This window comes from Sciurus carolinensis, chromosome X (assembly GCF_902686445.1).
Source record: "Sciurus carolinensis chromosome X, mSciCar1.2, whole genome shotgun sequence".
In the NCBI taxonomy this organism is placed as follows: Eukaryota; Metazoa; Chordata; class Mammalia; order Rodentia; family Sciuridae; genus Sciurus; species Sciurus carolinensis.
The window spans coordinates 113529666-113548135 of NC_062232.1; the positions used below are offsets into that span (position 1 = coordinate 113529666).

At 40.6% G+C, this 18470-nt stretch overlaps 1 protein-coding gene, 1 non-coding gene and 1 pseudogene across 5 annotated transcripts in view; 2 read left to right on the plus strand and 1 right to left on the minus strand.

Moving 5' to 3' along the window:
- Positions 1-3416: 3416 nt before the first annotated feature.
- LOC124971661 (60S ribosomal protein L21-like) lies at positions 3417-6140 on the minus strand (annotated as a pseudogene).
- LOC124972303 (P2R1A-PPP2R2A-interacting phosphatase regulator 1-like) overlaps positions 5891-18470 on the plus strand; it is a 114136-nt gene continuing 101556 nt past the window's right edge. For 3 of the 4 annotated variants that reach the window (XM_047536578.1, XM_047536579.1, XM_047536577.1), the window contains exons 1-3: positions 5891-6088; positions 6240-6426; positions 14952-15030. In XM_047536578.1, the coding sequence (XP_047392534.1) occupies positions 6335-6426; positions 14952-15030 (171 nt within the window). In that variant the 5' untranslated portion in view covers positions 5891-6088; positions 6240-6334. The remainder of the gene's footprint in view (positions 6089-6239; positions 6427-14951; positions 15031-18470) is intronic. The other variant, XM_047536580.1, reaches the window with a different exon arrangement.
- Trnav-uac (transfer RNA valine (anticodon UAC)) lies at positions 18043-18116 on the plus strand. Its single transcript has one exon. It is a non-coding gene; the product is annotated as a tRNA-Val (tRNA).

Here is an 18470-nt window from a genome sequence, read left to right on the forward strand (position 1 = left end):
GGAGGGCAAGGGAAAGAGAACAGGGACGGGAAATAAGGACGAGGCGTGGGAAAGAGGAGAAGAGGAAGGAGCACAGAGGGAGAGGAGGAGAGGGAGGAAACTAGGCAGCGGCGGAACTCATGCTGCTATTTTTCCCGCTGAGGACCACCAGCGGGGCTCCGCTACAGGTGCCGCAGCTGCCCGGGCAGCGGTAACACCGAGGACCTGATAGTTGCGCAGGGCCCGGCGGGGAGACCTCGGTAGCTCCAGCTCCCCATGCTCGGGGACTTGGTACAGCCCCCCATGCTCCGGACCCAGTCCCGGAGGCTCCTCAGCCCTGAGATCGATGCTTCGCCCGTCCCTGCCCCCCTCCCGCCTCGAGGACTGGTGGGGGATCCGATCCCTCTGCCGCCGCCGCGGGGCCTCCTCTTCCTCTCTTGGGTTCTAATGGCCCGGGGGAACCCGTTGGGGCCAAGACCAAAATCTACAACCTGCAGTCTCTTCCGCCTCCCACGCTTCGGAAGCGGGAGCCTCAGCGGGGCCAGTTCTTCCGCGTCCGGGCACCCATCGGGTCCTGCGCACGCGCCCGGTGATCTCTCCAATGGGCCCGCGGGCACGGAGCATGCGTGAGAGCCCCACCCCGCGACCCTCCTTTAAAAGGGAGGAGCATTTCCAGGGGGCCCGGCGCCTTCCTCAATGGCATTGGCCGGGGGACCCTGGCGCCCTATTTCGAAAAGAGCCAATAGTTAGAAGACGTTGGAGCGGCAGCTTTCAGGAGTTTGGACCAATATTCAAGGGAAACAGAAACACGGGATTTCCACGTTATTTAGTCCCCAATTTGTACGCTCTGACCTCTGTGATTCCGGCTCATTTCTTAAATCCCTCGATTTTGTTGGTCTTTGTCTGAAGGGGATGATTTATATTTTAAATCATCCATTTGGGTGTACTAGACAGAAAAGAAATGTTTTTTTCTTCTTAAGTCTTACGAAAATCCTAACAATCATAACGCGGAGTGTGTGAGTGCTGGGATTTTTCTTTATTAATTTAGCGAACACCTATATAGCACCTACTATGTTCTAGACAGTATTGTAACAGCTGTAGAAATATTTACTCATTTAATCCTCACCAATAGAACAGCTCTGAGAGTGAGAAGGCCATTGCGTTTTGTTAAACATACATGCCTAGAAAATACAGGACACATAATAGTTAATGAAATTCGTTTCAAAATTTAGCAAAAAGTTTTCCCTGACTCTTCATTTCAGTTGTCCCATATTAAACTTGCCACATCCAATTGTCACTTTATTCTTCAATGTTTATAATCTCTGATTACAATAGGGTGTTTTTGTTGTTGTTTTGTATTGGGGATTGAATCCAGGGGTGCTGAACCACTGAGCTACATCCCAAGGTCTATTTTGTATTTTATTTAGAGATAGGGTCTCACTGAGTTGCTTAGGGCCTTGCTTTTGCTGAGCCTGGCTTTGAACCTGGATCCTCCTGTCTCAGCCTCCTGAGCCACTGGGGATTACAGGTGTGTGTCACCATGCCAGGCTACTACTTGTATTTTTTTTTTTAATTTTTATATTTTTATTATTTTTTTATTTTTACAGACTGCATTTTGATTCATTGTACACAAATGGGGTACAACTTTTCGTTTCTATGGTTGTGCACAATGCAGATTCATACCAGTCATGTAATCATACATGTACATAGGGGAATGATGTCTGTCTCACTCCACCATTATTCATACCCTCACCCCCTCCTCCCTCTTATTTCCCTCTACAGTAATTTAAAGTTCCTTCATTCTTCTCTCACTCCCAACCCCCCACCCCTATTATATATCATCATCCACTCTTGATAATTGCCATTTTGTCTGGTGTGAAATGAAATCTTAGAGTTGTTTTGATTTGCATTTCTCTAATTGCTAGAGACGAACATTTTTTTCATATGTTTGTTATCAATTGTATTTTTTCTTCTGTGAAGTGTCTGTTCAGTTCCTTAGCCCATTTATTGATTGGGTTTTTTTTTTTTTTTGGTATTGTTTTTTGAGTTCTTTATATGCCCTGGAGATTAGCACTCTCTCTGAGGTACAAGTGGTAAAGATTTTCTCCCATTCTGTAGGCTCTCTTGACGCTGTTGATTGTTTCCTTTGGGGAGAAGATTTGAAGTTTGAATCTATCCATTTATTGAGTCTTAATTTTACTTCTTGTACTTTTAAAGCACTTTAAAAAATATTTTTAGTTGTAGATGGACACAATATCTTTATTTTTCTATGTGGTGCTGAGAATTGAACCCAGTGTCTCACAAGCTCTCTACCACTGAGTCACAACCCCAGTCCTTTAAAGCACTTTTGGATAGTTTTCTTTAAATCTCCTTTAATCTGTCGGGTATATTAGAAACAGCAACCTATGTTTTTCAGCAATTAATGCAGCTCTTTAAAATCACAAGGTCTCAGCAATGCCCAAACCCTTTGCTCAAAAAATTATAATAGATTCTTTTGTTCACAATAGCTAGCAAAGAATCATTTGTTGACCATATACAATCCCTAACTCCTTAAAGTCAGATAATTTAGTTGAATCCCAAACTATCAGGAGCTGCCTAGTGAAGGGGAAGTTCAAGAACATACATGATGAAGGATGCTACTTAGGCCATCATTTACAGGTTTGATTCACACCATTGTTGCCTATTTAGTTTATTTCGCCTTTTGAATAAATCCTTTGGGAGGTTTGGGGTGTTTTTCCGTGACCTGGGATACAACTTGTATTTCAATTTCTCTTGTGGTAACTACAGATTGAAATGTAACTTTAAAGTTGCTATGACAACTGGTAAAATAGAGCTGATTATGACATGTTTGTGACATCTTTATAGGTAAGAGGCATTGGGCAGGTGGCAGCAGACTGGGACATACAAAAAGAGGAGTAGCATAAGTTTTAAGGTATAGATCTAAGCAAACCAGGGGTCCGAGGACATGGACTATTGCTATGGAACAGGAAGAGCAGATCATGAAATACAGCCAGGTTGGTTATAGTGATGTGTTTAGGTAGAAATGGGGAGAAGTACAAATAACTCCTTTAAATAATGTGTTTTCCATTTTAATGTACAGAATTCTTTCTGGTTCTGTAGTACTTGTTCTTTTTTTTTTTTTTTTGCCATACTGGGGATTGAACTCAGGGCCTTGTGCTTGCGAGGCAACCACTCTACCAGCTGAGCTATTTTCCCAGCCCGGTACTTGTTCCTTTTGATATTACAACCTGTGAATGTGCTATACGAGTCCTGTCTACATCTTCACAGATTTTTGGGTTCCTGACATGTAGCTAGCTGCACTATAATCAGAGACACTTAGTCCATTAATTGCTCTTTGTCATTTTATTATACCTATTCCCTTTGTGTAATTGTAGTTAGATTTTTTTTTAAGTTCACAGGCTTTTATTTTACATTTATTATGCCATGAATTCATAGGGAATAGGTTCCAGCAACTCAGGCTCCTTTCCATTTGTTCTCACAAAATGTACTTCTCTGGTTGGAGCAGGCTGGCGTTTCAGCTGAACCCAGGTAACTTTCTCTTTGGCTTCCTTCTTTTTCTGATCATTTTCCTTCACACGTTTCAGGAAGCTGTCTCGGCTCTTGGAGTGCTTAATATGCTCAAATAGGCACGTTAATTCTCTTGGCAAGAATCTTGCCCTTCACTTGCTTATTCACAACAATGCCAACAGCTTGCTGGGTAACACTGTAGACTCTCCCAGTTTTGCCATGATAACATTTATGGGGCGTTCCTTTTTAAATGGTACCCATGCCCTTAATGTCTACAATATCACCTTTCTTGTAGATTTACGTATATGTGGCCAAAGGAACAACTCCATGTTTTCTAAAAGGCCTAGAGAACTTATATCGGGTTCCTCTCCTCTTTCCCTTGTGTTCGTCATTTTTGGCGAGTTACTGGAAGATGGCGGTTCCCGCCGAAAGGAAGGGATTGTAATTAGATTTTTATAAATTAGATATCTGTAATGCTTAGGCATATGAAATGTTGCCTCTCAAAATATATTCATTAAATCTTATTAACAAACTGTGAAGAGTAAAATGAACAGAAGAATGGAGGTAAGAACCACTTGTTCACAACATACTCCATACTTTTTTTCTGTTTTTCAGACAGTTTGGTTTCGACTTTCTGTTTCTCTTTAACCACTACCTTTTGCCATCACTCTGAATTTACTCAGTTTTAGCCACCATCTTTTGTAAATTTTCCAGGTACCCTAGGAATTTTAACGGTGGCTTTCTTATCTTGATAGTAGTCTGGACTCTACTGCTACCTAATGATGCCATCATCTCTTTGGAATTTTATGACCTGTAAAATAGAAATAGTTTATCTGATTTATAAGATGGCTATCAATGACAGGTTATTTAAACCTGTATTTATCCATAAACTAATTTAATAAATATTTATGAAGTGCTTACGAGTGATTACAGGAGTACAGAAATATTCAGGGGTGCCTCATCTGTCTTTTTAGTTAGACAGAAGGGCAGAGGAATCTTGGCTTTGTCATTTAGATGTTATTCAAGTAACCCCTTTGGGCTTTGGTTTCCTCCTTTGAAGAATGGGCATTGTGATGGTGCCTACCTCACAGAATTATTAAGTATGATCACATATTTAACATGATTAGGACAGCATCAGACACATAAGTGCCCAATAAATGGTAGCTATTATTAACCTGTCTTCTTACATCAGGGATGGAAAGCCCGAATCATCCTCATGTCTAGGATTTAGGTAATCTAATTCTGCCTAATATGATGAAACATTTTTTATTCCATTTCCAGAATGAATGAAGAATAAGTGATTATCATTTTACTTGTCACAACTTGTCATGAACTATCTCAAGACAATGGCATTACTTTAGGTTCACTACTGATTACCTGAGCAGGGTTGATGATTGAACCAATTGATATATGTATATAAAAACATTTGGTAATGTGAAAAGTGCTACATCAATATTAGGACTAATTAATAACTGTCATTTCCTTGGGTTCATTTTACCTTCTCTGCCACAACTCTATATGATTCCTAAAATGTGTGGTTTTATAATATTAGTATGGAGTTAAGATTTCAGTACTCAATGTGACTCATTAACTGGTGTTAAAATTCAAAAGCAGTATTTTTTAGAAGTTATGAGCCATGGAAGTATTGTTAGAATATGTATAGGTCCAATACTACCTGAAATGGAAAGACTGATTTAGATGGATTCAGAGATATGTTTTAGGAAAATAAGCTTTCCTGCTTTAACTCAAATCTTTTAAATTAGTTGAGGACTTTTTCTTTGATGACTAGTTATGGGAAGGTAGAATTTATCCCACATGAAAATACACACGTTACAATTATGGTAAAAAGGAAACCACAATAAAAACTTGATTCTGCACGACTGCAGAACCAATCTGCACAATAGATTCAATTAGGTAATCGTTTTACTGAGACCCTACACACTTAGTTGTTTTTCTTTTCAAACTTTAGCTTTTTTAAGACTCCAAAGGTGTAGTGTGTCTGCTGCCACGTGACAGAAAGCATCTATCATGGGAGGTTAAGAAGCTTGTTGGTCTCAGTCATACGGAGATACTCTAAGCCAAAACTGAGAAAACTGAGCATTAGACACCGGGCAGATTGGAAGGCGCTCCCATACAAATCTCTCCTACCAAATATGTTTCCTAAGTAATGGGAAATCACGCTGAGATTACCATAGTAACAGAGGAACACCCACTGCCAAACATCAGCAGGGAAAGAGACGTGGGAGCGCGGCACGGGGAAAAAAAGGCGGTTCCTTGATTGCGCGTGCGCTCCTGTTAAGGTTGACAATGGCGCCTGAAGTGACGTTCATTGCCTGCGTAGTAAGCAAGCGTCATCTGTTCAGACACAGAGCGCATGCGGGAAGGGGCGGAACTCAACCGATTCTGGAAGGCGGCAAATTGCAGTTTTTGTTTTGGTCCCAAAGGCTTAGCGGGGCTTGTCGCGGTTTAGAAAGATAAAGGAGAAGGGATCGCGGCGGTGACCGAGATAAGTGCCTCGTTTGTATTATAGACTTGGAGGTGGGGGACCTTTTCTGCCATAGGGGCCCAGAGCATGATTGGGGTAAGGACGTTTGGAACCAGTCCTGCCAAACTTTGTGCCCACTGGTGTTCATGATCTTTGGACTACAAAGGTGAACATTCCTATTTGTCTAAGACCTTTCTCCTTCCTTTTTTCCCTTTTGCCTCCCTCCTTCCGTTATCTACCCAAATAGATGATTTGTCCTTATGTGAACGGGAGCCAGAAAGCCTTGAGAACTTTGAACTAAGCAGTGGTTTCAACCTTGACACGGATGTGGCACAGGAGAAAATGGAAGTAGACTTGGAGCTGCCGCCGAATTCCACCGCCACAGATGGCAACGCCCTAAGACCCAACAGCGCCCCTGTGATCAATGGATTTGGGTGAGCAGGGTTGACACTGGAGGAGGCAAGCGAGCATTGGGGAGGTGTTGGACGAAAGTGACTTCCTCTAGCATTCCCTTCTTCGTATGCATGGAGGTTTTGCAGGTATCCCCCTTGTCCCTGGTGTCTGGGGATCCCACCCTCAGCCTGGTGGAGTGGGGGCGGGTGTGGAATAGGCTGACCTGAGGAAGAACACACGCCACCGCAGCCTGAGGTTGACGCACATCTAAACCTGAACAACCTCTCCGGACAGTCCACCAGGACCTGAAAGCAGCAACCAATCAGTGTGGAGCACCACTTTTTTCCAATTTCAGCCCATCTCTTACCCACTCCTTTGAAGAAACAACACCCTCTCCAATCCCTCCCTGCTTCCAGATCTCCTGTCACAACCAGTTTTTCTCATTCTCAATTGTTCTGTCACCTCTGACCTTCCCCTCTGGCACACTCAAGATGAAAATGGTTCTCAAGCAAATAAACTTGGACCTTTCTTATAACTAGTTTTTATTTGAACAGAAAGTTTAGGTACTATAGAAGTTCAATCTCCTAAATTACACATTTTCAATGGGTAATATTCCCCCAAGGAAGACGGTTCTTGGGAGGGGGTGTGTGTGAAAAAGTTCTATTATTTTATGTACAAAACACAGATATACATCTGTGCTGTGAAAATTTGGTGGAATGGGAGTTATTAGGGGAAAAAATACCTAAAAAGGCTCCTTAGAGGCCAAATAATGAAAAAAAGAATTAGAAACACTGCATTCAAAAATGGTTGACTATTTCTTGCACATGTCTGAAGGTCTGGCATTACTAAAGTTTATTAATTCTGAAATAGGTTTTTAAATGAGATTTTGGGAGTGGGGACATACCTCAGTGGTACAGCATTTGCCTAGCATATGTGAGGCCCTGGGTTCTATACTCAACACTGAAAGAGAGAGAGAGAGAGAGAGAGAGAGAGAGAGAGAGAGAGAGATATCTTAGATCTCACATCCTGGTAATCCCAGTATCATAAGATTTTCTAGATACTGTAAGTCTGAAAAGTACATTCACTATATGTTATATTAACTTTGCTGCTCACCCCCAAGCCCTGGTACTAGGGATTAAACCCAGGGGCACTCTACCTCTGAGCTATATCCCCAGCCCTTTTTATTTTTTATTTTGAGACAGGGTCTCACTAAGTTATTTTTTTTTTCCTCTGAGGCACCGGGGATTCGAACCGTGGTCCTTCCGCATGCTAGGTGAGGGCTCTCCAACACGAGCTTCACTAAGTTATTGAAGCTGGCATTGAACTTGCAATCCTTGTGCCTCAGCCTCCTGAATTGCTGGGATTACAGCCATATACCACCATGCCCAGCTGCTCCCCACCTTTTATGGCATCATGCCAGTTGATAGTTGTAATACATATAGCATAGACTATAGACACCAGATCAGCCCTCCTTGTTGAACATGTGAGACCCACATATCTTCAAAATGACATAGTGACAGAGCCAGTACTAGGAACCTGTATCTCTGGGCTCCTAAACTAATGTTTTGTGCACTACTAATTAATGTCTAAGATTATTAGCTCTAAAGAAATTCAGCTTTTTGGTAATTTGAGGCAGGGAATAACATATAGTCACAAAATGAAGCTAAGATTGGCCAAAAAATAATACATTACCAGCCTGGTGCTGGCCTGTAATCCCAGCAGTTTGGGAGTCTGAGGCGGGGGGATTGTGAGTTCAAAGCCAGCCTCAGCAACGTAGTGAGGCCCTGTCTGTAAATAAAATATAAAAAAGGCTGGGGGTGTGGCTCAGTGGTTAAGTGTCCCTGGGTTCAATCCCAAGTACAAAAAAAAAAAAAAAAAAAGAAAAATTACCTTTTTTTTTTTTTTTTTGCGGTGCTGGGGATCGAACTCAGGGCCTTGTGCTTGCAAGGTAAGCACTCTACCAGCTGAGCTATCTCCCCAGCCCTAAAAATTACCTTTTTTAAAAAAAAAAATCTAGAGAAAAATAAAGGTGGTGGCTCTGCATGTTGTATGAAGAACAGTAACTTTTTATTAACTCAAGATTTTGCTCTAGTCCTATTGCAGGACTAAAGGAATCGTTATGGGACCCACCCTGCTAGTAGAGTAGAGCAGTAAGAAAGAAGAGTATTGGGTCCCTGCCCCTTTTTGTGGGATGCTGAGGATGAACCCAGGGCCTTGCACATGCTAGGCAAGTACTTTACTCCTGAGCTACACCCCAGCCTGAGAATGTTGGTTTTATTGGAAAACTTTATGAAAAGAAGCAGTTTGCAAATAATAATGAAGGACATGTGCTTGAAGGAACATGTGGATCTAGTTTAATGCAGGAAACATTCCAGGGAGGGAACAGACTCCACCCCTTTGCCTAATCCACAGAGTCCTGGATCTAATAAAGATCTCAGTTATAGGGCTGGGGATATAGCTCAGTTGGTAGAGTGCTTGCTTAGCATGCACAAGGCCCTGGGTTCAATCCCTAGTCATCGCAAAAAAAAAAAAAAAAAATGACCTTAGTTATCCCTTCCTACTTTATTGTGCAAAGGATTGACACTTTTAAAAATCACTAGAGCACAGTTACAGAGTTCATTTCTCCAGCTTAAGATCATGATTCATGGAGTAAAATTTGTACAGAAAGGTGAGTGTAAATTGTGTATTTATCTAGTGGGAGTTAAAGATATAGAAACTGTAGAGTGGATCAGCTCCAGTGACTCAGAAGTTACAGGAATGATGTATGACATGCCTGATGTCAGGAACTTGCCCAAGTGATTTGAGCACATGTTTTGTGATGTTTTTGCAAGCTTAGGCTGTGGTTAGAGAAATTATTCTGAAGAACAATTTAGAGCAGGATTACACTGAGCCTGAGTTGAATTCATTTTCACTTCTTTGCAATTGCAGTATGTACACAGCTCGCTCTTCTCATTCCCTTACTTGGGTCTCTAATACTTGGTGTCTTACCCTTTCTAAACTATACCTGGCAGTAAAGCATTTGGTTCACAGCTTGCTAAATACTGTTGTACCTCTTTGAAGTAATTTTCTGATTGTGCTTGGTGTTTCCAGTACATAAAGATTCTCTCTCTCTCTCTCTCTCTCTCTCTCTCTCTCTCTCTCTCTCACCAGAATTTGCAGAATTTAATTCCTTAAATGTCAGTTATTTAACATAGTACAGCTCCTGCACTGTTTTGTGAACATCTTGTATTAATAAAAGTACACCAGTATCAAAAGTTTTGAACCTTGTGGTTCTATATTCTCTTTAGTTGGTGATTTTATTACTGGTGTCAATAACTATATTTAAAGATGTTGGGTTTTTTTTCCTTTTTTTTTTCTCTGACCCTTTTTAAAATAATTAGAGGTCAGGCCGGGCACAGTGGTACACTCCAGTAATCCCAGCAGCTCTGGAGTCTGAGACAGGAGGACTGTGAGTTCAAAGCCAGCCTCAGCAATTTAGCAAGGCCCTAACTACCTCAGTGAAACTCTGTCTCTAAATAAAACTACAAAGAAAATGGACTGGGAATGTGGCTCAGTGCTTGAGTGCCCCTGGATTCAATCCCTAGTAGAAAAAAAAAAAATTAGAGGTCAGGCTGGGGTGTAGTTTAGTGGTACAGTGCTTGCCTAGCTTGTATGAGGCCCTGGGTTTAGCCCCGGCACTGCAGAAACAAAAACAAAAACCAAAACCAAACCAAACAAAAGTGTCTTGGATTCTTGCCAGCAACTTCCCCCTTTAAAAATCTCCAGTTTGATCCTGCTTTTAAATTATTGCTGCCTCAATTGAAAGGCAGACTGTTGCCCAAGGGACAAATCTAGCCTGTCCCTTGATATTTGAAAAATGTTATTGGAACTTAACCATGTGCATCTGTATATTGTCCACAGCTACTTTCCCACTACACTGGCAGAGTTGAGTAATTACAACAGATTGATATGGCCCACAAAGCCTGAAATATTTACTGTCTGTCCCTTTGAAGAAAAAGTTTGTCCACTATCTGATTTATTGAACTTTTGCCAGAAGAAGAGTAGTGGCCACGAAAAATAATGGCTGGCCCTGTGCGATGGTGCATGCCTATAATACCAATGACTCAGGAGACTGAGGCAGGAGGTCTACAAGTTCAAGGCCAGCCTTGTCTTGCAAGACCCTGTCTCAGAGTAAAAAATAAAAAGGACTGTGGATGTAGTTCAGTGGTAGAGCACCCCTGGGTTTAATCCCTAATACTGAGAAAAAAGAAAAGAAAAGAAAAATGACGGCTATGAGAATATTATTGACATAATTCTGTTATTGTTTAGACAGCTGTTACTGATCACTTGATGTGGGTCATTGAATACCATCCTGTTATATTAGCTTCACTTTTTCCATGTTAGAAATTGATTTTAACTCAGTTCTAGGAATCATATAGTGTTTTATGTAAATTCATTTTACATGACTTACACTAATTGAAGTGTGTGCTACCTCAATTATTTCTTTCAGTTATAGTCTTATTAAATAAAATTGGCAGATTACAAATTTAGGGGAGAATACTATTGGCAGCCCGAAGAGGCAGGCTCCCTTCACAAACACACAAAATATAGTGGAAATAGGTAACCTGTTAGTGTCCCTTCAGTTTCCTTATATAATTGACTGCCTATTCCTGTTCTCATAGGGAAAATGACTGGGAAAGGAGGGAAAAATTATATATCCTCTCAATTCCAAAATATTGAGTTCTTGCTTGTTTTATGCAAATTCCATGCTACAACATTGAATCAAGCTCAATAAGCTTTCAATTTACTAGGGCAGATAAATCCTGAAAGAACTTAAATATTTGGTAGGGTAAAATAAGTGCTTAGGGAGGTAAAGAATGTGCTAAAGGAATTCAAAGAAGGGAGTGAAAAATTGAAGCAGAAAATGGATGAAGGATAAGGAAAAGGTTCAGGGAGAAGGTGGCATTTGAAATAGGCCTTAATTGGAAGAAAGGAATTCAGATGGCTGGGACAGCATTTCAAACATACACAACAGGCTTGGAGGCAGGAAAGCCTAAGTCTGTAATAGCCAGACAGCTGAGTGGTCAACATTGCCCATTAGCCCTGGATTCCAAATGCTCATCTGACCAATGCTGATCCCCAGTGAAGGGTCTGGGTTTTTTTTTGTTTGTTTTTTTGCCCATCCATGTTTTTAAAAAAGTTAAGTGCCATGTAATTAAATATGTAACTGCTGATTGTCCTTTCCTGGGCAATTAGCAGCTACGTAACATTTAGCACTTTATCTACTTCCCTAAGCACTTATTTTACTCTACCATACATATGAATCTGTCGAGTATTTATCTTCCCTATTAAAACCCTACACTGCCTTCTGAGATCATTAGTTCCCTACATTTTTATAATTACCAATATAAGCTTTTATAAGCGAAACATTAGTGTTGGTCCATGATGAGATTTTAAAAAATTAGTTATTTAATTGTACATATTTATGGAGAACAGTGTGATCATTCAATATATGCATACAATGCATAATGATAAAATCAGGGTGGTTTACATTTGAATCTCAAATATTTAAAAAAAATTTTTTTTTTTTTTACTTTTTTTGTATATGTGTGGTGCTGAGGATCAAACTCAGGGCCTCATGCATGCTAGGCAGGCACTCTATCACTGAGCCACAACCCCAGCCCCCATTTTAAAAAATTTCCCATTAACACATAGCCCTGGCATGGTGGCACACACCTATAATCCCAGTGGCTTCAGGAGGCTGATACAGGAGGATTGCAAGTTCAAAGCCAGCCTCAGCAATGGTGAGGCACTAAACAACTCAGTAAGACCCTGTCTCTAAATAAAATACAAAATAGGGCTGGGGATGTGACTCAGTGGTTGAGTGCCCCTGAGTTCAGTCCCTGGTACCCAAAACAAAAACACATAGTATACATATTTATGATGCCCAGCCTGATATTTCAATACATATATACACTATCAAATCAAGGTTATTAATATTTCCATTTTCTTATCATTACTTTGAGTTTGCAGCCTCCCAGCTCTTTTTCAGTTATTCAAAAAATGTAAACTAGGTTATTGTGAACTGTGGTCATGGCACTGGGCCCTACTTGGCAAAAGAGAAAGATAGTCACTGTATTTGTGCCTAGATTTCGTACTGAAATTTTACTACTTCCTGAAATGCAAAATTCAAGTGCCAAATTGTGGAGGGCTTTAAAAAACTAAATTCAGGTCGGAGCGGTGGCCTATAATTCCAGCAACTGGGGAGGCTGAGGCAGTAGGATCACAAATTCAAGGCCAGTCTCAGCAACTTAGTGAGACCCTGTCTCAAAAAAAGAAAATAAAAAGGGCTGGGGATGTAGTTCAGTGGTAAAGCACCCATAGTTCAATTCCCCAGTATGGCCATCCCCCAAAACAAAACTTAGTTCTTCAGACAATAAAGCAAGCCACTGAAAGTAGTAAGACAGCAAGCTGTTCTTTAGGAAGTTGCCCCTGGTAGTGTTTTTTTGGAGACTTTGGAGTAAGGAAAGAACAGAGGTAAGGAGGCCACTGAGACTATTGTGCAGTCTATAGAAAAAGGAAAAGGTTTTGAATTGGTTTTTGACGAGGAGCCTGAGAAGAATAAGATAGATGTAAGAGAGAGCATAGAGGGAAAACCCAGAAGACTGGTACCTGATGAAAGTGTAAGCGTGGTCCACTTTTCCTTTTGAATATAGCCCTCACTGCTTATTTTAAAAGGGACATGTTTTTCTTTTCCTCTTCTCCCTTTCCCCTTTCTTGACTTAGGGGCAGGAACAAGATTACCTTTTCCTATCCTAGACCTAGTTAGTTATCTGTCCTTGAGCACACACTTAACCACAGGAAGGCCATGTCACTGGGAGATCTAGGAAGTGCCTATCTCCCAAATTAATGAGTAAGTGAATTTCACCACACTTTCAGGGTGCACCTGGGGCCCCCCTTGGGGCACACCTGGAATGCAGCCTTGAAAACCTTTAGAAACTCTGTTCTCCCTGATGGGTGGACCCACAGCCTCTGGACAAGAGTCTCCTATACTCCTTTGCTAGCTCATTGTTAAATTGGCTTGATTGGCATTGGGGAGAAGGACCCAGCTTTCCATAATATAAGCAGACAAAAAAAGTGTTAAAAATGATTTATTATTATCACTGGATGAAAGGTACATGGGAACAATTGGTGTTCTTTTTGCAACTTCTTGTGAGTCAAACTATTTCAAAATAAAACGTTATAGTAAGTGGGGAACCGTGGCACATGGTGGCTTTGGGAGGCTGAGGCAGGAGGATGGAGAGTTCAAATCCAGCCTCAGCAAAAGTGAGGTGCTGTGCAACTCAGTGAGACACTGTCTCTAAATAAAATACAAAATAGGGCTGGGGATGTGGCTCAGTGGTGGAGCACCCCAGAGTTCAATTCCTGATACCAAAAAAAAAAAAAAAAAAAGTCACAGTAAAAAGAAAACATAAAGGAAAAAATGACTTCTTCAGGATTATAAGCTCAAATAGAATTGAGGCCACCTGGTTGGGCTACAGCCCAAGCTGAGGACACATCCTTCATTTTCAGTGGGCAGCAACTGCTCACTTTCAATCCGTTGTTGCCACATGGGAATGTAGCCCAGTGTTGCAAAATCTTGCGAATTTTCAATAGAAGCAAAAATCTGGAATCTGGATTTTTTCTTATGAAATCTCTCAACTTGCACAATGAATTCAGAAATGTGTTTAGCACCTTGTAGGTCAAACAAAGCATATCTGTGAAAGATCTCAGTTCTATCGACACCTGCTATCAATTATCCCTCTTGTTCATGTAATATTTGGGAGTTGAGAGGGATTGTAGCTCCAATCATAAATTTATTTTATTTTGGTATGGGGGATTGAACTTAAGGGCACTTAACCATTGAGTTACATCTCCAGCCCTTTTTATTTTTTATTTTGAGACAGGGTCTCGCTAGGTTGCTTACAGCCTTGCTAAGTTGCTGAGGCTGGCTTCGAATCTGAGATCCTCCTGCCTTAGCCTCCTGAGCTGTTGGAATTATAGGTGTGCACCACTGTGCCCAACTCCAATCACAAATTTAAATGAATTACAGGTTTACACTGAAAAATGATGTATTTCCAAGATCACAATTATTCTTATTATACTTATTCTCAGTAGCATTAGAGGTAAAGTGGCATGCTTGAGGATTCCTTGCCTTTCATGGTGACTTGTTTAGGCTTAACGGACTAAGACTGTGTATATGTTTGTGTCTGCACAGTTGTCTCCACCAAGATGCCATTTATAGTTAATGGCATTGCTATTTAAGTATTAGAAATGTTATTTCTTTAAGGGCTGGGGGTATGGCTCAGTTGGTAGAGTGCTTGCCTCGCAACCATAAGGCCCTGGGTTCAATCCCCAGCACCACAAAAAAAAAAAAGTTATTTCTATAAAAAAATGTGTGGGGGGGAAAATGTGTGGACTTGAGGATGTAACTCAGTGGTCAAGTGCTTGCCTAGAATGGACAAGGCCCTGAGTTCCATTTCCAGCACTGTTTTAAAAAAATTGTAATAAATTTTATATGACAAGTGTTTTTTCTTTTTCTCCTTAGTGATAATTCACAGGTATTCCAAGCTGACACATTAACAGTGAAAAGAAACAGCACAACATTTATAAGCCGGCATGGCCTGGTAAGAAAATGCCTATAAGCAGACTCCTTGTCCAAGTCTTAACCAGTGGTACTCAGACTTGAGTGAGCTCCTGGGGGTTTGTTAAGATGGTTGGCAAGTTCTCACCCCATAGTTTCTGGTTCAGTGGGTCTGGGGCAGAGCCTGAGATTTTGCATTTCCAACAAGTTCCTTCTTGAGAAACAGTGCTCTCAAACACTAACCAAGGAAAAACAAGTACATTGAATATAGGTTTTGCTGCATTTGAAGCAGAATTAACTTTTGAATTCCACAAGGATTTAACATTAAGATGTGTTTTTATGTATAAGGTCATCTATCTTCCAGGTTTTGAAGAATATACTAACTTTGATAGGAAAATTTATTTGCTCTCTTAAAAGTAGTTTTCAGACTTTTAATTTGACTTTCATCTCACGCTTATCTTGAATTGTAAATAAAATTTCCTATTCATAAGTGTTATAAGGCAAATCTTTAAATTGTAATATTTTCTAATTAAACATATGAAACATACTTGTGATCAGTAAGCCAAGGTGAATGAATGCTTCATTATATGGAAATTGTATTGAGGTAAAATTCAGCTAACATTTAATTGACTGTTTTAAAATGCACAGTTTTGTCAGGTGAGGTGATGCTGCCCTGTATTCCAGCTACTCTGGAGGCTGAGGCAGGAGGATAGCAAGTTTGAGGCTGGCCTCAACAATTTAATAAGACCCTGTCTCAAAATAAAAAGAGATGGGGATGTAGTTCAGTGCTAGAGTGCCACTGGGTTCAATCCCCAGTACTGATAAATAAATAAATAAAGTGTACATTTCAGTGCATTCACAGGGTTGTTCAACTATCAGCTCTCTTTAGTTTCAGGAAGTGCACATCCTTGTTTTGTTCCTAGTTGGGGGGAAGGGAAGCTTTCAGAGTTTCACCATTCATTGTAATGTTGACAGTGGGGTTACCCTTTATCATGTTGAGGAAGTTTCCTTCTACTCTTACCCATGAGGGTTTTTATCATGCAAGAGCATTGAGCATTGGGTGATGGGTGTTGCAAGCCTGTAATCCCAGGAACTCTGGGAAGTTGAAGCAGAAGGATCACAAATTCAAGGCCAGTCCCAGAAATTTAAGGAGACTTCATCTCAAAATCAAAAAATAAAAAGGGCTGGGGTGTAGCTCAGTACTAAAGCACCCTTGGGTTCGATCCCTAATACGGAAAACAGAAAGGCATGGAATTGTCGTGAGTGTTTTCTCTGTACTTTCGAGATGACCATGTTTTCCCCCTTTGTTCTATTAATATAACGCAGCACTTTGATTTTCGTAAGTTAAACCACCCTTGAGTTCCTGGGGTATGTTCGTTTGCATCTTTATTTAGAAGGGATATTGGTCTGTAGTTTCCTGGTGGTGTCTTTGCTGGCTTTGGCATCTGGGAAATGCTGGCTTTCAGAATGCATTAGGAAGTGCTAGCTTTTTTTTTCCCCTGTAGTTCTGAGAATGGAACCCAGGGCCTAGCATATGCTAAACTGTGCTCCACCACTGAGCTACACCCCAGCCTCTCCTCTAATTTTGGAAGAATTTGAATAGGATTGGTTTTAATTCTTCTTTTAAGTGTTTCATAGAGTTCATCCATGAAACCATCTAGTCCTGGAAATGTCCTTGTTGGAAGGTTTTTGACGACAGATTCTATCTCTTGTTATAAGTCTGTTGAGATTTTCTATTTCTTCTTGAATCATTTTGGTAATTTGTGTGTTTGTAGGCATTTGTCCATTTTATGTAGATTAACTTGTTGGCATACCGTTGCTCATAAATTTCTCTTATAATATGAATTTCTATGTGAATCTGTAGGATGCATTCTCATGAAACGTTACACCTTGAAATTTATTTTAGAATGTTACTGTCTGCCGGGCACAATGGGTGCATGCCTGTAATCCCAGTGACTTGGGGACTGAGGCAGGAGAATTGTAAGTTTGAGATCAGCCTCAGGAACTTAGTGAGACCCTGTCTCAAAATAAAAAATTAAGAAGGACTGGAAGTGTGGCTCAGTGGTAAAGTGCCTCTGGGTTCATTCCCTAGTACCCCTCCAAAAAAATTACTTCTTAAGCTTAAAATCGGACATTTTCATCATTTGTTTGTTTGTTTGTTTGTTTGTACCGGGGATTGAACTCAGGGGCACCTGACCACTGAGCCACATCCCCAGCCCTATTTTGTATTTTATTTAGAGACAGGGTCTCACTGAGTTGCTTAGGGCCTTGCTAAGTTGCTGAGGCTGGATTTGAACTCCTGCCTCAGCCTCCCAAGTTGCTGGGATTACAGGAGTGTGCCACCATGCCCAGCATGTACCTGAAATTTTTAAATGCATAATATTTCTTAGGAATTTTAGCCTCTTAATTTGCTTACAGTTCAGTTTAGTACAGTACATATTTAAAATAGGCCATTTTATATAACACATCATGTGTGGCAGAATCGAATTGATTTTTACTCATTTGATGATAGGAACATCCAGGGCTTATTGGTTAAACTTATACATATGCCTTTATTGTGTCAAAATATCCCATCATCATTGTTATAGGACTTATGTCCATATATACTTGCCTTTATTATAGAAGTGCTGAATTATCTAGGAGAATGACATGATTAATTAGAATTCTTTCAGCAGAAGCAACAAAATACAATTAGAAGGGCTGGGGTTGTGGCTCAGTTGTAGAGCCCTTGCCTAGCACGTGTGAGGCACTGGGTTCCATCCTCAGCACCACATAAAAATAAATAAATAAAATAAAAGTATTGTGTTTATCTGCAACTAAAAATATTTTTTTTATTGTAAACAAATGGGATACATGTTGTTTCTCTGTACATGGAGTCAAAGCATACCATTTGTGTAATCATAAATTTACATAGGGTAATGTTGTTTTTCATTCTGTTATTTTTTCCCTTCCCCCCCACCCCTCCCACCCCTCTTTTCCCTCTATACCGTCCTTCCTTCCTCCATTCTTGCCCCCCTCCCTAAAAATATTTTTTAAAAATACAATTAGGAAGGGCTGGGGATATAGCTCAGTTGGTAGAGTGCTTGCCTTACAAGCACAAGGCCCTGGGTTCAATCCCCAGCACCACAAAAAAAAAAAAAATACAATTAGGAGAGACTTAAGGAATATTTATGCTATCAAATAATAAGCTGTCCCTAAGAATGGAGGTTCCAGGGTTGGTTAATTCAGTGATCCAGTGATGTCATCAGAGACCCAAGTTCCTTCCATCTCTCCACTTTCCCATCCTCAGCAGCCTCACTAATCTTTGTCCCTAGTAAGTAGATAGTAACTAGACCCAGGGTTCAGGATCTTATATGTATTTATAGATATCAAGAAAAATATGAGCTGGGCATGATGGTGCACACCTGTAATCACAGCTGCTTGGGAGGCTGAGGCAGGAGAATCATGAGTCCAAAGGCAGCCTCAGCAAAATCAAGGCACTAA